The following is a 22,430-nucleotide window of genomic DNA, read 5'->3' on the forward strand; positions in this document are numbered from 1 at the left end:
TAGATAATAGATGATTGATAGAGACAGAGATAGCAATAGAGATAGAGATAGATAGAGATAGAGATAGAGAAAGAGATAGAGATACAGATAGAGATAGAGATAGAGATAGATTCTGATTCTCAGAGAACCCGGACTAATACAAGTATACCAAACATTTTGAAAGTAATTTTCGGTGAATGTTCAATATCTGACTCAGGCACATCATATTCTCCAAAGATGGTTCCAACACTATATCCTATTCCACAAGCTCTTTCATAAAGTAATGTCACTTCTCCATAAAGTCATGGAACTTATTTCTGGACTCCTTTGAATCTGATTGCTTTGACCAATATAATGGCAATGACTCCATAACAGTTCCAGAGTTAGTTCACAAAATTGGTCTACCAATTTCTCCTTTCTGCTTTTGAGACTTTGGAGGGTCTTAGGAAGGAAGAGGCCTCCTCAGAAAAAACAGAGTATAATAGAAGGTAATTTGCACAGGCACTTTTATTCTTAGACCAACAAATCCAGTTAATGAGTTTTTAACTCACTGAGTATTTTAAGTCATGAGCTACCATGTAGGAAGTCCAGCCTGTTCTGCCAAAGAGAGAGGTCATGTGGAGAAGCATCAAGGTGCCATCTTGGACGTGCAGCCCAGTCGAGTCTTCAGATAACTCCTGCACCTACCCTGCCCCCTTCATGTTTCAAATGAGAGATTCCAAGTGAGGACTTTGCAGCTGAGCCATGTCAACCCATAGAGCCTTGACAGTAAGAAAAAATTGGTGTTTTAAATCACTGAGTTTTGAAATAGTTTGTTATACAGTAATAGATAACTGGAATAAGAACTGACAAGCATAGAGATACTCTGAGTTCATGACAATTAATAAAGTCATTAGAGAAGAGCTAAAATAAAATAACAATGCAGGTAAGCGGGAAGTTAAAAACTAAAAACTTAGAAGACTGGACATGTTTCGATTTGGTAAGAAAATAATATGTGTTCAATCAATGAATAACTAGCTGGTAAATGTTGTCATATTCTGTGTCCTAAGGAGCAGGTTCTAGGTTCTGCAAAACAAAGAGGCAACTTCTGAAAAAGACTATTTTGAGAATGGGAGATATTTCCCCCTTGAGGTCACAAAACAAAATTTTGTAGCCACTTCCAGCAATTTCATCATGTCCTGAATGAAAGGGTTGGTATCATTATAATTACATTTTAACTATATCCTCTGAGTTACATTTTAAGGTGTAATAAAACATCTAATATAAAAATAAAATCAAATTATATTGACATGTCTTCTCTTTGCTAGTAATAGCTGAATGAGTAAACAAATAGCCTAGAGAAAAGAACACAGCTAGCTTCACACTGTTCCATGATCCTCTGTGGTTCTGTATCTGGCTGGGATTTTTATGTACTTCTGTTGAAATTCCCAAATACAGAGACAAAAAAAAAAAAAACCTCTAAAAATAAAAATAATTCGGGGTTAGATGAGAATGTTGGTTGTAAGTGATGTTTTAGAAAAAAATGACTTTTTTAAAACTTAGGATAAATATTGATACTTATGAATGAACATATTTAAAACTAAAACATTTACTTCTGCTAAAAACAGAGTGAGGCTGCCAGCACAACCGTTCTGGACTTTATTCTGGAGATCAATGAGGAATAAATACTTCTATGAAATGCCTAAAGTCTTGACAAACCTTTAAGGGTCTATACAGTAAAAAGGAAATTGCTAAATAAAGGCCTCTTTTTTCCACTCATGACACTGTAAAGATTCCCCCACTGGTCCAGAAGGGGAAATGCTGTATATTTATGGTACATATAAATTAGAAGGTAAAGAGTTATTTTATGTCAGAACATATGGACATATATATATAATATATGTTTATGTCTAACTGTCTATGATGATACAGGGACATGTGTTACCTAATAGCGTTAAGAATTTAAGTTGGGGCAGAGGATAAAAAGATTATTTATAATATTAAGTTTTAAAAAATGTATATAGAAACAATTGGGCTTGAAGAAATACAGAAAAAATAGGTGGGAGGTTCCAGAAATAGACAGGAAAACAAAACAAAACAAAACAAAACAAAAAACCTTATTCCTGGATGAGGATCCATAGCTGGAACTGATAGTGTAGGTTCCTAGTCTGCTAACATTTTAAATAATTGTTCTCACTCACGTGAAGGTTAAGAAATGAAAAAGCACCACAAAATGAAATCTGTTTTATGGACTACTTTCATCTAAAAATCTCTTTGAGGAGCAACCCTATGTGTCAACCTGGCCCAGGAAAGCTGGGCTGGGTGCATCATTGGTGGAGTTGTCTGCTCTTCAACCATGAACCAAGAACTAAAAGAAAGTTCCAGTGTCCATTTCTTGCCGTTTTCTATTGCTTCCTAATTTGTTTGTTTTCCAGTTAAATTGAGATGCTGTGAAGATAGATAACCTAAATTGAGATGCTGTGAAGATAGATAACCTACTTTGTTTGTTTTCCAGTTAAATTGAGATGCTGTGAAGATAGGTAACCTTCTTTATGGAACTCTGGCCTTTATCTTTGGTTACTGGTTCCTAAGAAATTTATAGCAAAACTGTTTACTACACAAAAAATTTTAGGAAACTTAAGTTGAGTTTTTGAAGCTTAAGCTCATCCCAGAGAGCAAATTTCAAGGGAGTAGAAGTAACACCTCTATTTCACAGAATTTTAGCAAATGATTATTCTCAGTTTTTTCCCCAAACACTCTTTTCTACAACCTTCCAGTCAGAATAGGCTTTTTTTTTTTCTTTTTATGCTTTTGTCAATTGTAGGCTCTAAATTTAAAGCCCAAGTTGATTTTTTTTTTTTTTGAGCTTTGGTTTCATTTTAACTTTGGGAGCATATATATTTAGCTACTTCCAGTTTACTCCTTGGTAAGACTAGCAGCTAAGTCAATTTTTCTTCTCTTAAAATTCTATGAATTTTCTCTCATAGAACACAACTTCAATCTAGATAGAATTAGATACTCTCCCATCACAAATAAAGGGGAAATCTTTCACACCAATAAAATTCTTTGGAAAGAAGGTAAAACAAAGGAAAAGTGCTTTTGAGAAATATCTGAAGCTATAAAATAATATCAAGGAAAAAACCAACAAATATTTTCTAAGGCTGTAGCATATATGAGGCACACATCAGGTGCCTACACTTTTACCAGAATCATTCAAAAGTATAAATTTAATTTCATGGAACAGTGCACAATCTAAAAACACTGCACAACTTGCTAATTGTTAATTCTTGAATTATTCATTGCCTTAATGAAATATTAATATGAGCATTTCTATGGTATTCACATCTGTTTACTCTTTATATAGCTTTATTTTCTGTTCAGTCTTGTAATTGACTGAGCACTCTGTCTTGCTTTCTCCTTGATTTTTATTACCTTTTTGTTTCACCCAAATCCTTTGTACTTTGCTAAAATTCTGATCGTTAACATTTAAAACTAGAGACATAGCTTTTAAATTTCAACTCGTTTTTTTCACTACTTCCTTGCTTTTTTTCTCCCTTATTAAATAAGTCATAAAAGAAGACATGATAGTAAAATAAACAGAAGACAGAGAGAGATACAGAAAGATATTGTCTGAATACCAGATTATTATTTGATGGGGAGAGTGGGTGGGATAGATAGCTATTGTTTATTTATCATTTAATTTAGAATCAAGTACTGGGCTAAATGTCTTGTAGACATTTGTTAATTAAATGTTCATGCTGATTTTATGAAACAATATAGTGCTGTGGTTTTCAAACCTCATGTCAGAGTCAGATTGCTTAATTACAAATTCTGGCTTTTTATACTTGCTAGATATGTGACCTTAAGGAAGTCACTTAACTGCTTTATGTCCCATCATTAATATTAAAATAATAACAGTATCTACATTATAGAGTTCTTGTAAACATTAAATGAGTTAATACATCACACTGAGAATAAAGCGTGGATCAAAGTAATCACTCAGTGAATGTTTAGCTTATTATTATGCTCTCCATTTTCCAACGGAGGAATTGAGGTTCACAGAAACTCCATTTAGGTACTTAAGCAACTGACAACAGCAAGTCAGTATTTGAACTCAGGTTCGTTTCATTCCAAGGCTACTAGAGTTAAATGTTTCCATTTTCAACGACAATGTTAAAATACTCTAAAATCCATGGTTGAATGGTTGTGAATCAACAGTGGCCACAGCCCAATAGCTCAAATTCTAGTCCAGGCAAGTGTTTTAAAAACCAGCTCCAGACACTTAGAGGAGGAGCTTTAGAATTTGAGTGAAGCAAAAATGGGGATTAGCCTGAATGAGAAAATATACCATTTTCTCCGCTAAAGTTGTCCAAAGGCTATTTTGTTTGTTATTTTGTTCTTTGTCTGTTTTGAAAGTTAGGAGAAATTGGGAGTTTACACTTAACTCTCCTTAAATATCATTTATAGTTTATTAAAATTGTGTTTAACTATAGGTAGTTCTTATCACTTGACATGGGTTAAGTAATTCTTACATTATCTTTTATTGATGTTTCACATATAGTTCTAATGTAAATTACCCCTCTAGATATTGCAATATTTTTAGACTGAATGGAACCTCCCAAAACATTGTGATCAATATTGGCAGCTAGGCTGGGCAAAACCAAAGAGCAGGCAATTGCTCTAGAAAGCCTTATTCCTATATGGTATGCTATGTGCATCCACTCAGAAAATCAGTGTCCTAAATTGACTACTTAATAACATACATATTCAAACCCAAATTCTCGATAGTTCCCCCAAAACCACTCCTTCTGCAGTTTCTCCTATATCAAAAGGCAGCTTCATTCTTTCAGATGCAAAAAACTTGGTGTTATTCTTCATTCTTGATTTTCTCTCACAATCCATATCTCGTACATCAGCAAATCTTATTAGCTTTACTTTCAAAATATATTCAGAACATAATCATTTCTCCTCATCTCTTCTGCCACTACTCTGGTTCAAGTCCCAATTATTTCTTCCTCATATTGCCTAAAGAGCTTCTCGGCTGGTCTCTGCCTATTCCTACTTCAGTCACTCCCTCAGTTACTCCTCTGCCCCAAACTACCAAGGGCTTTCTTCTCATTCAGGATAAAGCCACAGCCTTGCACACACAGGCCCAATATTATCTGCCATCTGATGCCTTTATGCCCTTATTTCCTGTCATTTCCCTCATCAGTCCCTTCAGCCAAACTGACCTCTTCTCTATTTCTCGAACCAGCCAGCAGGCTCTTGCCTCTGGGGCTCTCTCTACTCTTCCTCTTCCTTCTGCCTAGAATGCTCCTCCCTTGGAGAGTCATGTGTCTACAGGTCTTTACTCAAAAGTCATCCTCTCAGTGAGCCCTTCCCAGGGCTCCTTATCTAAAATTTTAAACTCCTGTCTCTACCCTCCTCCCTTGCAATACTTCTTCTTAAATTAAGTCTGTGTCACTATCTAACATAATATATTTTACTTATTTATCCTATTTATTTTCTGTTGACCCATTAGATTAAAAACTCCATGAAGACAGGGATTCTTTTACTGTCTCTTTTGTTCACTGCTGTTTCCCCAATGCCTGTCATGTTATAGGCACTCAATACATTTTTGTTAAAGGTTGCTGAATTTAATTCAGACAAAATCGAAATAATAAACTTTCTATATGAAATGATAACCGAAATGTTTTCCATTTATAAACTTGTTATTCAGTCGGTCTTAATTAATAGTTCTAAAATCAATTTTAATTATCTGACAACATGATATACCAAACTGAGGTATTTATATTTTCTGTTTATCCCACTTTCTGGAACATTTGATAGCAGCTTTCCACCACAAAAACATTTTTAGATTAAAATTACTTTGCCCCCTATGGTTATCTGCGGGCACTGGTAACAAATTGTTTGTGCTAGTGCTAAGTGAGCCAATGCTGATTGGCCATTGGGAACTCTAACAAACTTTAAATTTCAGCAAAATGCCCAGAAACTGCTAATCCTGCAGAAGAAGCCAGGTATTCTGAAGGTAAAAGATACAAGGTAATTTATCTTTCTTGATGTTTTTAATAACAAATAGCTTTGTAATGTAATTGTTTACATTTTCAGGATGCATGCCATCTAGGTAGGAGATTGCTTTTGAAAATAAATGCAAATTGAAAGTGTTCTCTACTGAACACAGCTGTGTAATATTTAGTGCTTTGTTTTATAAAATAGAAAGTGTGTTACTAAGGTCTAGAAATTATCAACTAAAATTGATGACTTGGTAACAATTTCTTCTTTGATTTGACTCTCAGCATTATTAAGATCCACAATAACGCAAAGACTAATTTTACTTTATACCTTTACTTATAAACAGAATAAGGGTAATGTAAACATATTCATACTTTTTAACCTCATCCGTGCTGATATCACCTGTGCTGATATTTCTCAGCATTAAGTCACCTAATAAGTGACTTATATTGTCCTGATCTCTAAAGTGTTTGGGTGGATAAATTATAGTTAGAATTAAGGTTCTTAAAATTGTATCGATTTAAGAGAATAGCTTAGAATTTTAGAATATATTTAATAGTTATATTTATTTCTACAAATAAAACATTAGCTTGAAATGTTTAAAGATTGCAACAGTATTTAGATTATTTCTTCCATTAAAGGTGCTTTTCCCCAAATAATCTCAAAGAGTGGTATAAATATGTCTGTGTGGTAGTTAGTACAATACTGTTTATTGAAACCAACAGATTAGTAATACAAGGTTATGTTGAAATTTTTTTCAATCTAATGGCCCCTTAAGTGAGGTCATCTGATCCTTTAGTATATTTACCAAAGGATATACATGTACCTTTATACATAGCTACAAATGTTAATGTTTTAAACAAAATTTTGTTGAGTCCAATATAAAATATAATTTGCCTTCAAATCAACTACATGCAGATTTTTCTGTAATAAGATAAAAGAATAGAAACATTCTAGGTGGCAAAGCATCTTGATTAAGAACACTGGCTCTCTACCTGCTTTGCCTGGTTACTAATTCCAGTTCTGCTCCTTAATATCTGAGAATTCTGGGGCAAGTTATGCGACTTACTGTGTCTATTTCCCATACTATAAAACAAGAATAATAATGCCTCCTGACTCATAGGGTTGGTATGAGTCTCAATGAATTGAATATGTGTAAAATTTTTAGAACAGTGCTTGGCTCATTTTAGTATTCAATAGATGTTAGCTATTAATATATTACATAAATTGTTTTACTCTTCAGTCCATGGATGGTTACGAGTTCAGATATATTGCCAATGAATATGAGAAAATATATTGGGGCACCGGCCTGGTAGCAGACAAGATTACATTTCTCACAGTGGAGTCTGCTACCCTGGCAACTCATTTAAAGAATATGTTATTAGCCGCTATACTAAGTTAATGTTATTACGAATTATATAAATAATTAAATTAAATGATCTTTCTTTAAAGACAAAAGGGAAAAGTTTGGGCTGACAGTAGAGCAAATAAATATGTCTATAAAATTTATTTCCAACTGACTTCATTGTTTTAATAATATTGGACAATTTTCATTTTCACATTGTAATAATGAGACATATGAAAGCACTTACATTAAAGTATCCACACTTGAGTATAAACAAATTTATTTAAACAAAAGAATTACTGGGGGAAAGATGTTTGTATATACTTTTGTGTTTTATTTATTTTTATGGCTACAGTCATCGTTGGCAATGCTTTAGGGTAAAATATTATTGTCTTTTTACAGAGATTCTCAAAGATGCAAATTATCTGTTTGGGACTGCTCCTTTTCAGTCTGACCTGGGCAGCACTAGTAAGCATTTACAAATTCAGTTATGCATCATATACTCTCTTGCTCTCCTTAACTATTTTTCTTTTAAGTAATGTCTTTTCAAATTAGTAGCACTTACATAGTTCAATTATAATAAAATATCAAGCAAAAATCAAGCATCCAGCAGTTGATACCAATGCCTCCACCAAGGAAGCCTTCAATAAACATGTGCTAAATTACAAGTTATCAACACATTGCCTTTTAAGAAATGCCAAAAAGAGTACTTTTGAGAAAACCAAGAGCCAGTCACAATGTTTTAAATCAGCTAATGCTAATGAGTAAATGCTCAGAGATCCAAATTATAAAATGTCAAAAAACTTTTCAATATATTACTAAAATCTGGAAAAAATGGACTTGAATTGTCTAAGGCTAACCAACTAGATGTTGTAAATATATGGCAGCACAAAGGGACTAGACCTTTCCTATAATTCTTGTAACATCTCAACACTGTGAGATGTTGGTAATGATTTTTCTCTTCAATAGCGAGGCTGAAGATGGGATGAAGTGCCTCCAAGCTTAAGTCAAATCAAGCTCCAATCTCCTTTTGTATCTTTTCTTCCCTCTAATTCACCCAGATGAGTACTCAGGATGTGACTAAATTATCTTGTGAAAATGCTGAATGTTACCGATATTTTCTGCAATGCAGACACAGTGCCAATTAGATAATGTCTGGAAAGCATTCGAACTTCTCAGAGTAACTTTTTCAGTTGGAAAACCATGGAAACAAGTGGTCATTCTGTGCCAGAAGTACTTAAATATAGGTTATGAACAAGTGGGTGGCCAACTGGGTAACCCGCGGACAAGCATTGACCATACCATCCGGTAAGGATGGCAGAGGTTGAGGAAAGCGTGTCCCCTCTCAGCTCACAGCCTCTAACAGTCCTGTGGAGGCTGTGCTGCTTAAAATAGACATCTGCCAGGTCCAATCCACATGGCTTATTTCAACCAGGGCCATAGAGGCATGTGCTTAGGCATGACGGGGTTGAGTGGTTCTTAGTGACTCAGCTCAATCCCACCAGCCTAGTATGCGTCTATTTTCAGCAACACATTCCAAGCAATAGCTGGAGTGGCACTCTCCGACCATTTTCCAGTAAATGCCCTATGTCAACATCAATCTACTGACCACTGTTCAAAAGCAGGTGCCAATGTTTCTCCTTAGATGGAGACAATGCCATCTCCATTACAGGGCCACATTCAAGCATGGAAGAACCGCCAAGCAGGTGTGGGAGGTGGCGGAGAGAAGGGAGAGGTGCATATTTCAAATGAATGAGGCACGGCAAGGGCATGAAGACAAAATTTGAACTATGAATGGCTACATGTAATGTTTTCTCCCAGATAAATAGATTCCATTTGAGCAATTATCTAATTATTTAATAATTGATGAGTGGTAGAAGAAATCAGTATATATTGAGTTACTTACATATATTTTGAAATTATAATCCAAATTCAAACTGTAGGGCAGGAAAAAGTTTTCCTCAATCCTCTTTGGGTCCCTGGCTGGTCTGAAAATTAAACTGACAAAGACAGATTAACAGGAGAAAAGCATACAACTGTTATTGAATTTTCACATATACATGAGAGACTTGACAAGCGAATGAAGACTTGAAGAAGTGACCAGAGCAAGAAGCTTTTATGCCTTTTAGACAATACATTTGTGAAGAGTTGACACTACAAAAGGTTTGGGTTAGGGATACTCCAGCTAGGGGTAGATAGTCCTTATCCCTTAACTAAGAAGACTAAAGTTAGTTTAACAAGATTTGTTTGCAGATTCTTCTGGTGTGGTCTCTGGGCTGATGAGAGCCTGTCTCCAGTAAAAAGATAATTTATTTCCTGCCTTTATGCAGAAAAGGGAGAACTTTTTCTGTGTTTACCATTTTTTTAATTGGTTTCAGCTCAAAATAATTTTTATGTTAAAGAGGCGTATTTTGGGGTGACTTTCTGGTTTCCTTCAAAAACAAAATTTAAAAATCGAAGAAAATAAAAGACAATTATTGGGTCATGTGATTTAATTAATTTTCATCAATATGCAATTAGACTATAAAGATTTTGTTATAATTTACTTTCTTGTAAGCTCATGATTTATTATTGTGAACTATATTAAGATACCCTATACTATCAAGTATGTTTTTAATACATTCACGTGTGTGTGTTCTGTAAGAAGATGCCTAGCACCCCAAACTGTCATTTCTTTTTTTTAAATATCTACCCTTCTTATTTTTATGTTTTCTCTTTCCTATAGCCCCATTTCAAGATATATTTTCACTATTTTGATATTTTTGAGAAATGATGCAATGATCTAAATTTGCATGTGCAAAATCATGTAAGAACCAACATTAAAAAGGCAATAAAAGATAAAATTATAAAATATACCTAAAGTTATTTAATATAAACTTCAAGAACACTTCCTTTTACTATTAAATGTTTTTTTTTCATATATCAGACCATTTAAAAATTTATTATTTTAACCCTAGAACTTTGAGGCAGAGGATTTAGGTTAAAATATCTTCTTTACTGCTACTACTACTAACAGATATGCAACTGTAGGCAATTCTGTTTTTTCTACTGTCTGTCTCACAGGGGTTATTATGGAAATCAGATGATATTTTTTAAATATGAAAGCAGTTTACAAACTGTAAAGTGCTATATAAATATAAAGTATCATTGACAAACTGTTTTATACAAATTTGTACTTCTATATTTATGAGCAAGATTTGTACTTTTATTTCTATAATAAAGAGATTTCTAGGAATAGAAGTATTTAGTAAAAGATAATATGTACTTCTTGTATAGATATTGCCATATTTTCCTCCCCAAATGCTATACATCGTAACATTCTCACTACCAATATGTATTATACTACCCTTTTCTCTATATCCACATACAATGAATATAAAATTATATTTCATTATTTCTTTAATGTGTATTTCTGCCTTTTAAAAATTGAGTTATAATTGACATACAATATTACATTAGCGTCAGATGTACAAAATAGTGATTTAGTACTTTTATACATTACAAAATGATCACCATGATAAGTCTAGTTACCATCCGTCACCATACAAAGTTATTACAATTTTATTAACTATATTCCCTAGGGCGTACATTATACCTCCGTGACTTATTTATTTTATAACTGGAAATTTGTACCTCTTATTCTTCTTCACTTATTGTGCCCATCCCTATACCTGCCTCCCCTCTGGCAAACACCTGTTTGTTCTCTGTATCTGTGATTGAGAAACGATTTTTGTTTCTAGAATGGAATGGAATACTAGGCAGATCTGCTTTGGAGTCCAGCCAATAGGGTACTTTTACTAAAGTTTTGAGTTTATTTCTAAGATGGTTTCATCAGCAGGGTCCAGTCAGGAAAACAAAATCCATGACAGGGAATTGGGAGAATGGCTATAAAGTATGGGACAAACAGAAAGAGCAAATCAAGAGTATTGAGGCAACGCGAAGACTGAGGCCAAGGCCATGCTCGGGCTGGAGGAGCCAGGAAAGCGTGGAGTTACCGATGCCCTGAAGGAGGTGGTGGCAGCGACAAGAACTAGGACAGCAAAGGAGATGCATCCAATCCTAGAGATGCAGCCCCAAACCGAGAAAGCAGGGAAGGACATACCTTGGCTTCTTTTACCTTTTATCCTCAGGTGCCATCTCTCATCTGCCAAACTCAGACTGGAACCAGATGGCAAAGGAGGTCAGGAAATGTCATTTGTTGAGTAGTCCCAGAGAGAGCAGAAGTACTGTGTCTGAAAGCGAGCAGGATCATTGCTCATATCTTATTGCAAGGAAATACAGAACTATAAAATTTATTCAGGCAGAACACTCTCTAGATGGATATGGTCTTTTTATTTAATCTTTCTCTTAAGGGTTTCTCTCTCTTATACAATTGATACCACCCCATATGCCTGTTTCCACTTTAGTTTAGTTTTCAAACACGAACCAGTCATACCCACTGGTTCCTCTTGCCACATATGAGATAACTCAGGAGTTTTAAAAATAAATATGGGGAAAAAAATACTGAGAATAAAATAATTGTTATGTCTGTTGCTTCCATGACAAGTTTGCTTCAGGATTCTTAGGTCCTCTTCTGCATGCTCTCCTGTGACACCAAAATTTTAGTCCAAAAGTCTGGAACAAGCTGCCTAGGTCTATTTCTTTTTAGTGTCTAGCCTTTCTCTACTTTAATAACTACCTCTTGCTCCCTTGAACCTTCAAGATACTTTGACACTTTCACGTCAGATCAAGAGAAAACATTTGTCCCAATCTACAGGCCACTCCATTTTCCTTTTCTGGAAAGAAATATTTGCCCAGGTGACTGGCAACAATAAAGTTACATCCTTAGGTGTAGTCCTTCCCTTTTTGTGCAGGGCTATGTATGGTTTTATCCTTGCTACATCAGCAGCATCATATCTTAATTCATATAGCAACTACCAAACTTATATAATTGGCGCACATACAGTGCACATCGATGAACTCTGATTTTGGTTTACCGATACTAAATGAATCCCAGGGTGCTGGTGAAAACTTCTATTTCGGTGGATACCAATGACATCCAAGCATTTTCACCTGGAGTGCCATTCCTCCCCAACCTGGCAGTTCTCCTGTGCTTAAACGTGGTTGTGTAATGGAGATAACTCTGTCTCTGTCTGGGAGAGGAACACTGGCACCTCCTTGTAATACTGAAACAAATATTAATGTGGTGAGTGTGTCCATCTTCTTTTAGTCAGAATGATTTTCCACGTTGAATAGTATAGCCCAGCAGGAGAAAAATAAATGAAATATTTATTGTTTGAAGAAGTGAATGAAAGAATGAATGTTTTGTGAAGTTTTATTTTTTGTTTCCTTTCAGACATTTCAACCACAGACTGAGAAAACTAAGCAAGACTATGTGGAAAAGCAGAGGGTAAACAGAATTATTCTTCTCAAATAAATCCATTTCAACTCTGTAAAGGAAATAGTCTGTAAGAGGAAATTTTTAACTGTCACAATATTCCTGTGTACTTAGAATGGAAATGCAAAATTGCACAATATAATTTTAACACTTTGATTTCATAAAATGTGTGATAGAAAAGAGAAAAGCATTCTAAATGAAAATTTCTCTTAAATATGACTTTTTCCTTCCCAGGGATAAGTGAGGAAAATTTCTGGGATATTGTTAGCAAACAACATTTTTCCACATGTGTGCATGAGAAGAAAGCAATAAATGAGGAAGAAAACAAAGGGAAGAGAGTTTGCAATTCTTAAAGAGGAATTCTGTTCACCTGGAGTTAGTTTTCCATATGCATCCATAAAGTTAAATAAGTTCCCTCGGTTTTTCATGTCACCAAATTGCAGCTTACTTCTGCCTGCCATGATTTCTCCTGGCAGTCTCAGAAAATTCTGTTCTAAGAACTAACAATCTTCTGTTCTGTCTCAGCTGAAAATTACAAAGGCAAAAAGTACATATTTAAGAGCCTGAATGTTCATGCTTTGAGTTTTGTCAATTTGACATCAGACATGTATACTGTAAAATCTGCCTTTCTTCTAATCTCCCTACCCCCTCCCACCTGAAAATTTTCAAGTGCTCCGTTTCCACTGAAATTTGGTAATCGAATTGATATACCCTGGGTGAGAGATGGTTGATAGTCATCTTTAGAGACAACAGAGATAAGTAGAAAAGAAAGGAACAAGCTGCTACCTTCAAGGGCTGCCTGACACACGCCCTTCTGTGGTCATAGGAAGAACTACCATCTGTCAGATGCAGAATTAGACTTCACTCGAGTTTAAAAATATCTTGTCCTATCAAAAAGAGAGCCAGAAAACTTCTCAGTAAGAGATAAAGCCATCTTAATATAACGTTGTATTTTTGTAGATAACGTACAAGGGTCACAGTGAGAAACATGGGTCTTATATTTTTAAGTATGTTTACACGTCATCTGGGAGGAAAAATCAAACTAACATAAAGGTAACTGAATGATTGAGTGATGATCCTTATAACAAACCAAACTCTAGACTAACGCTAGAGAAAACTATGGGGGAGTCTGCTCTGGTGTTTCTGTCTGAGGCTGGTGCCTTTGTCCTTTTCCCACAGTCTCAGGCTCCTCAAGGGTCTCTGCTATGGAACTCTGTATTGCAGAGTCTTCCTGACACAGGTGGGCTACCCCATGCCCTGGCCCCAATCCTGCCCGGCTTCAGGACCTGCCGTGGCAGGTGTGGTACTGATGGACCTTGATCTCATGATTTTTTTGTGTGTTATTGCTTCTGATTAATGTTCGGTCTTTTATAAAGGAGTTCTCTGGACACGTTATAGCATACACTCTAATGGTGAGGATTAGGAAGCTATTAGAAATCATTTTGGCCTAGAGTGACACATTTTAGTGTCCCTTAAATTCATTCCACAGATGACTCCATCTGTTTTAGAATGCTCAGAAGAGAAAGAATAAGGGCCTAGTCACTGAAATGGAACAATAATTCTTTTCACTTAGTCCTTTTTTGCAGATTCATTGGCCAAAGAGCTGGAAACAACTTAAAATGCCATCAGCAAAAAAGGACTATTTACTTTTTCCAAATCTGGCTTCGTTTCCCATGAAAGTACTAGTTTTCCTTCAGAATGTTGTTTTGTTCTGCTCAGTATTCTTTAGATGTATCTCTAAGACTAACTGCATTTTAAACTTACTTGTAACAAATATGTATTGAGCTCTTCCTAATGTGCAAGATACTATGGGAGATAAAATGATTGAGAAAACTTAATGCCTTCTCTTTGGGATCTTAGAAAAGAAACAAATGACACTTAGAAAAATCATTATGACCTAATACAGAATGTGCAAAGTGCTATGTGAGTGGTAACCGAAAAATCATGCTTTAGAGCTTGAAGTAGAAAAAGATTAGTTCCTAGTCTTGTGTTAGGGGAAAGTTACATAATAGAAGTAATTGAGCTGGTCTTGGAGGATGAGTAGGATTTGAGCAAACAAGTAGGTGGGAGATATTATTCTCCATGAAAAGAATAATGTGAGAGAAGTCATAAAGAAAGACAGTAGAGTAGAGGAAAGCTGAAGCCAGCTGATATCTAGACCATCATACCATCAACAATATATTCAGAAATCATTTAACATAAGCAAGTGAAGAAATAATGAACCATCAAATACCACAATTTAAACATCATTTTATGTTTTCATTTATAAAAGAATCCTATTTGGTCTTTAGTGAAATGCGCACAATTAATTAGTATACATACTGTTGTTTTTAAAGTAGTAAAAGCAGCAAATATAGAGCAAAACTTTCCACTTCTGATTAGAGAGGAAAAAATATTAAGAAGGGATGATTACAATCTATTGATTTTTTTATGCATCAGCTTAATTAAAAAGGATATATTAGCAAGGAGCAAATGAACTTGATTTCAAAGGACAATATAAATGTCCATGTAAAACTTTCCAAGATTTAATGTCTTAAAATAAGTCAAATGTTTAAAATACTTTTCATTTAGAAATAACTCACTATGAAGTTTTTTTCTACTATATTTTTCCTCATAGCAAAATCTCACTAATTTTCAGAATATACCTGCCAAATAAAAGACTAGTGAACAATGATATCACAAATAAATCATTTCAAATTATACCTTAAAAATACTACACACTGAAACTTTTGTATATTAGCCAGCTTCATAAAAATAGAGGGCATTTCCATAAACTATTTTTATCTTGAGATTCAAGTGTGAGTTTACTCAACAATTTCCCCACTGTTTCCCACATTAATAAGAGACATGTATAAAAGCAGAACAGTACTATAGTTGGGAATGAGAGAGAGAGGGAGAGAGAGAGAGAGAGAGAGAGAGAGAGAATGAGTGAGAGAATGGAAGAGGAAATACTTATTTTAAAAATATGAACTCTCTGCCATGTGCAACTATTCACTAGTCACAAGGTGAGGACAACAGTCTATTCTCCTTCAAAATCAGGCCCTAATCTACATTTCCAAATTTATTTCTTATTCTCTTCTTTAAGATTTCTCCACTCCAAACTTAGAGTTTTATTCATATTATCTTTCAAATATTTTGTTTCCAAATATTTGAATATGTGACTTATTCTTAAAACATTCTCACCATTTCCTTTCCATGTATTTGATTTTACCCATTCTCCAAGCATTGCTCATTCTTCTTGCTCCATGAAAACTGCTTTGGCCATTTCAGAATTATCTCTACCAACAAACTTCTACTGAGTTGATAGAATCTTTTTATTAAGTATTTGGGAGATTATAGATAGATAGATATAGATAGACTCTAAGAATTATTAAATTTAAAAAATTTAACATAAAATAATCACTTTATGTTAACAATTACATTTTAGCAGGAAGAAAAAAACAATGACAAAATTGCTCTTCACCAATCTGGCAAGAGAAGAAATCAAGAATCAGTATCTAAAGAAAACATTGCCCAGGAAAAAGAGAAAGACTTGTTCCTTCTTGGAGCCAATAAAAATAATCAAACCAGTAAATCTCAAAATATTTTTGAAAATAGACAGACAATGAATGAAGACTTCAGTACTAGTAACAAAGAAAATGCCCACAATAACCTAAAGGTGTCCATTTATCCTGGATCTACTGGGAATAATGGGGCTGAGGATGGAGATACTGTTATTAGCAAACTACATGACCAAGAAGAATACAGTGCTGCTCTCACCAGAAATAATATGCAACATATAATGGAGCCAGGAGCTGTGACTGAACTCTTGGGGAAAGAAAACAAAGAGATCAAATTCAGGAAAGTTCTAAGCAAAATTCCAACAAGTGTGAGCTATGCTAAAGCCCCTTTAAAAGGTCAGAAGAATCATCAAAGAGATCCACAAGCACAGAAGATTCCAGTAAAGAGCAAAAGCACTCACCATATTCAACACAACACTGACTATCTAAAACAGCTCTCAAAAGTCAAAAAAATCCCCAGTGACTTTGAAGGCAGTGGTTACCCAGATCTTCAAGAGAGGGGGAGCAATAATATGTCTCCTTTCAGTGGCGATGGACAACCTTTTAAGGACATTTCTGGTAAAGGAGAAGTCATTGATCCTGATCAAGAAGGTGCAGATATTCAAACAGAATTTTCTGGTCCAAGTGAAGCTGAGACTGTTAAACCAGAGGCCGGAGGGCCAGGTTATAATGACATCCCAGAGAAAGAAGAAAATGGCAGAAATACCATTGGGACCAGGGATGAAACAGAACAAGAGGCAAATACTGCTGATGTGAGCCTAGTGGAGGGCAGCAATGACATCATAGGTAGCACCGATTTTAAGGAACTCCCTGGAAAAGAAGGAAACAGAGTGGATGCCGGCAGCCAAAATGCTCACCAAGGGAAAGTAGAAATTCATTACCCTCACGTACCCTCAAAAGAGAAAAAAAAAGAAGGCAGTAGTGATGTCGCTGAAAGTACTAATTATAATGAAATTCCGAAAAATGGCAAAGGGAGTAGCAGAAAAGGTACAGAATATTCTCATAGGAATCAAGTGACCTCAAATGAAAAAGAGAGATTTCCTAGTAAGGGCAAAAGTCAGGGTCAGCCCATTCCCTCTCATGGTCTTGATAATGAAATTAAAACTGGAATAGGTTCCCATAGTGGTCCCAACAATGAGGGGACTATAACAACACACAGCAGAAAAAATTATCACGTACCCCATAGACGAAACAATTCTATGTGGAATAAGGGTATGCCGCAAAGGAAAGGCTCTTGGGGTTACAGAAAATCCCATTCCAACAGGTTTAGGCCCCTTAAAAAGCATGACAGTAGTGAATCATCTGACAGTGGCAGTTCAAGTGAGAGTGATGGTAACTAGTCCACGAGAAATTCCCAGCAGAATAAAGGTTGGAATACCCAGTCGTCTGTGATTCGATGGTGAAGGAGAGCCACCTGATAGCAGACGAGGTGCAGAAGGACAGAGCAGGGAATTAAGTGAGACAAACCCAGCCTCCTGGGGAGAACTGTTGCTCTTTTAATGGTCATAGTATGAAATTCTATTCCAAGTTGTGATGCTTTTTTAAGAAAATAAAAATTCATTAAGGATTTATGAAATAAGTAACATTTGAATAGGTGTCATTTAATTTTTGAATGTCACAAAAGCCTTTCTTTGTTATTGCTCTGTAGGCATGAAAGTAAACACTATGTCTCATATAGTAATTTGTAATAAATGATCTCTAAGAAAGGCTGTTGTCTGTGGCACTTCATTTCAAAGGCAACAAGATTAGTTCTGCCTTTGGCAAAGGCAGTGCTGTGAAATTAGTCTACTGAATAAAGCTTGAGTAAAGCATTCCATCATCTCAGTCTGCTTAAGTTGGCATTTCTTTTTTCTTCTGACCTCCCTCTGCTCTCACGAAGATATCCTGCTTCATAGCCTTCTATGCGCTTTCCTCTGTTGCACATTTATAACTCCTTACAGGGCAAATTTTATTTCCTGAAACAAATCTCCAAATTATCACTTTTCTCAGTTCTACCTCCTTCCAGACAAAGAGAAAGAAAATCTGAAATAAATGCGAAGTGAACCTGAAAACAAGGATTATCTTTTTTCCCCTTATTTAATCTCTACCTTCTAGGTATAACAGAAATCCATATCAATGGATACTGATCATATAACCTAATAAATTAGTCACCACCAGAATTTCAGAATAATCTATTCCTGGTACTTTGCTATTTTTTTAAAAGACAATTTGGCATGTGCACACGCACATGTGCGCGTAAAGAAAATTATACCTGAATTTAAATTGCAGATAAATAAATTGAAATCAGCCTGTTACTTATATCTCAGATTATATCAGACTTATATATGTCAATGGTCTGATCACATGAAAAATACTTGACATTTTAAAGGCAAAAAAAAAATGAACTGCTAAAGAAAATGAATGTTTTCTTTGGGTAATTACAGGCAGGACCAACGAAAGGCAATCTGTCCTCATCTGCTATCTAGTGGAGAAACTACGCTTCAATTCTCTGGTCAGATTTTGTTTCCTCTCTCCCAGCTCGAGTGTTCATGCATATTTATTCAAATTTTCTTCATCTATTTATGGGAAACACGATGTTTTGACATCCACAATGCATTACTTTGGGATGCAGACCCGGAGGGGTGAGTCCAAAATGGAGGGACTAGAGATCTGGGAGCACAGCCCACCTTCAGGCAGTGGGTCTGCGTTTTAACCAAACCCATGTATCAGCCATCAAGCAGCACTGGCTTCACTTAAAAACAAACAAACAAACAAAGATTTCTAAAATAGGGCAGAACATTTCAGCCTCACAAAGCTGTCTTAAATGTTGTGATTCAAGTGGGCATAGTCTGCCACCTTGTGCCCAAAAAGAAAAGATCCCTCCAGGCTCTTGCATTTATTTCCAGGCCCTCTATTCCGTCTAACCCCTCCCTCTTAGATTTCTCTGCTTGTAAATACATACCTTGATTTTGCAGCCCTAATAAATCTGTTCTTGACAACTTCAGCAAGTCGGGGCAAGATAATCTGATTCTGTTTGGCATAATGTTCAGCTCAGTTGAAAAACATTGACTGAATGACCACATTTTACAAAATTCCATGGGGATCAAAACAAGAAGAGAAGAGATGCTCCTGGCCCTTATTAAGATGATTGTTTAGTCAAGGACAAAGGTATACAAAAGGTACAAGGCAGACTGTAGTAAGCTCAATAACAGAAATATAAATAAAGTGATTATAGTTTTGAGGAAAAAGATGAACTCTAGCTGAAAGAAAGAGCAAAGATATAATAAAATCTATTTTCCTTAAGGTATTACACATTCAAAGGAACTATAGATAGTAAGTTCCAACAGGCAAATGAGGGCTTGACAGTGGATGACCTTAAATGATACCGTATGTATTTTCCAGCTTAAGGAAGATCACTCCAACCATAGGATAGGGAAGTGGTGGTGGATGAGAAGGGGTGGGGGGAGTTGGAAGGCAGAAAATTAGCAGTAAGGACACCCAAAGGGCTATCGATATAATCTAGAAGAAACATGTCATTGTCCCTCACTTAGTCTTTAGGACCTGCTTTAAACTAAGTGGGCACTCAAGATTGCATTAACTTTAAAGACACTAAGATGCTTCCCCAAAAGCCCACATTTGAAAACCAGCTTCTAATAAACTCTGCTAGTCAAAATATTGGTACCTGGAATTAGGTGTTAAAATACAGCATTAGATGGCCTACAGGAAAAGGAAAAGAAATTGACGGATCTGTATGAAAATCATGGAAAGGGAATTTGAGAGCAGAAGAGGAAGAGCAGGTAATAAAGGCTTAGAAAAAAGCTTCTGAAGAAATCTTGAAAGAAAGAATGACAAAACTCCAATATGATCTTGAGGCCAGAAACCTAGATGAGAAAAAAAGAAAAAATGATGAGTGGATTCACACAATATCTGTAAGAAAATCTACATGAACATATGTGGTTTAGACTTTAGGTAATAAAGACAAGAGCTGCAATGGGACTCTGTCTTATTAAATGACCAACACACTATGGGGTTCCTGGGGTTAGTGTAGAATAGCATACATCATCCCTATTTAGAAATATGATTATTGCTATAATTGAACTTTAAGTAGATTGCTACTATTGTTAGATTAATAGATTAGTAATAGAATTTAAACAATTTTAAATTACCAATTTTTATTTAAAACAATCAAAAAAGCTCTGAAAGATCTCACAGAGGCAAAGAATAAAAGAAAATGGCTAATCAAAACAAGACTGTAACACCAGATAGAGGAACAATTAAACTATAACAGTAATGAAACCAATTTTATGATTATAAATTAAAATATTTCTATGAATTCATCTTTTCTGAAAACATATAAATCTTGAAAAATCTTAAAACCTGAATAAATCATTAACCATGAAAGGGAGTGGAAAATGTTATCCAAAAATTATCTCTCGAAAAATCCTCAGGATATAGAGGACAATCTGGTAATGGCCAGAGGGGAGGGGGCTTGGGGGACAGGGAAAAAGAGGTGAAGGGTTAAAACAAATTAGTAGTTGATAGAGGGTCACAGGGATGGGGAGCACGGCATAGGGGATGCAGTCAGCACTAACGTAATAGCTAGGTGGAGAGCCAGAGGAGAAAAAAAAGCAATCAGGTGGATCATTTTATAAACTATATAAATATCTAACCAATGTATTGTATACTTGAAACTAATAAAAATAATAAAATAACATTTAAAAATATCTTCAGGACCAAATGGGTTTACTAGTGTGTTCTTTCATAATTTCAACAAATAGATAATTGGCATGATACATGCATTGTGCACTGTTTTAGAAATAGTTCAATGAGTTCAGTTCAGTTCAGTTGAGACCAGTTGACTTTCTAGTATATGCCAGATACTATCATAGGTGTTGAGGCTGCATTTGTGGAGCTTACATGCTAATAAGAGAAAGACAGGTGGTAAATAAACAAAAAGAAAAGATTGAGTATATTAGATGGTGATAAATGTTGTAGAGAATATAAAACAAGGAAGGGTGTAGAAACTGCCATTTTAAATAGGATGATTAGAGAAGGCTGCACTGAGGTGACATTCAAACAGAATCTTGAGGAAGATGAGGGAGCTAGCTATGTGGATATGAAGGAGAGAAGCATTTCAGGCAGAATTAACAGCAAGTGTAAAAGCCCTGAGGCAGCATCCTACCTGGTGCACTGAGGACAGAAGGGAAGCCAACATGGTTTGAATGAATGTGCAAGGGGGAGTGATAGATCCAACCAAGTCCAAGAAGTAGAAGCAAAGGAGAGAGAGCCTTGTTGACTACGGAGTGAGGTGTAAATCCAGTCAAAGGCTATGAGCAAAAAGTGATGGCCTAACTTATCTCAAAAGGATAACTCTTGCTACTGTGGTGAACAGAATGTAGGCTGGTAATGGAGGAAGCACAGTAAGGTCTAGACGCTGCTATAATAATCTAGATGAGCAAGATGTCAAGCAGTGGTCAGATTCTGCGTGTGTGATGAAGCATGAGCTGAGAAGATTTATTGATTTGGGTATGAGGGTTTAAAAGAATGGAAAGAGACACAAATAACTTTAAATTTTTGGACTGAGAAATTTGAAGGATGCTAAATGGCATTCTCAAATATTCAAATTTCTGGTTTCTGATGTTCAAGTTATTAGTAAACAAGGAATACCACGAAGTGGTATACTCTAAATATGATAAAGAATGTATATCTTAAAAACAGCTAATATTGTGAATAATGGTGAAATACCAGTAGCATTCAGATTTAATTTTAAAAAACAAATAAAAGTTTATAATGAAGAAAAACTGGACAAACACTAAATATCCTTTAATAGTAGATTGAACAAATTGTGGTAGCATTATATAATAAAATTTTAAAATAATTTAAAATATTTGGTAATGTAGTGAAATGACTATTAATACAATAGGATACCAGACAGAATATAAATCTGATTCCAGTTTTCTTAAAATGTATGTAAATATGTTTATAAAAAGGACTGGAAGGGAAAATGTGATGCATCTGTGAGTGATTTTTTTTTCCTTTACATTTTCCTATATTCTTCCTAAATTTATATACCGAATTTTTCTTCTATTTTATGATCAAAAAACTATAAAGATTATTTTGGAAAAGAAATATATACAAACTGATTCAAGGCTTACTCTCACATGCTTTTGTTAAGGAATAGATTAACAAGCAAGAATCA

The 22,430-nt window shown here is 35.2% G+C and overlaps 1 protein-coding gene and 1 long non-coding RNA gene across 4 annotated transcripts in view; one reads left to right on the top strand and one right to left on the bottom strand.

The window, feature by feature from the left end:
- Positions 1-21,625, bottom strand: part of LOC120588301 (uncharacterized) — a 69,187-nt gene extending 47,562 nt beyond the window's left edge. For 2 of the 3 annotated variants that reach the window (XR_005649220.1, XR_005649221.1), the window contains exons 1-3: positions 21,414-21,625; positions 11,433-11,547; positions 9,222-9,315 (exon numbers count right to left, since the gene is read on the bottom strand). This is a non-coding gene — a long non-coding RNA (uncharacterized LOC120588301). Of the gene's footprint in view, positions 1-7,759; positions 8,437-9,221; positions 9,316-11,432; positions 11,548-21,413 lie in introns of those variants that run through there. The other variant, XR_005649219.1, reaches the window with a different exon arrangement.
- MEPE (matrix extracellular phosphoglycoprotein) lies at positions 7,730-17,592 on the top strand. The gene is made up of 4 exons (XM_039845659.1): positions 7,730-7,783; positions 12,651-12,704; positions 13,653-13,745; positions 16,123-17,592. The coding sequence occupies exons 1-4, from the start codon at positions 7,730-7,732 to the stop codon at positions 17,590-17,592; spliced, it is 1,671 nt and encodes a 556-aa protein (XP_039701593.1).
- Positions 21,626-22,430: the final 805 nt, after the last annotated feature.

The sequence above is a fragment of the Pteropus medius genome, unplaced genomic scaffold, assembly GCF_902729225.1.
Source record: "Pteropus medius unplaced genomic scaffold, Ma_sr-lr_union100, whole genome shotgun sequence".
NCBI lineage: Eukaryota > Metazoa > Chordata > Mammalia > Chiroptera > Pteropodidae > Pteropus > Pteropus medius.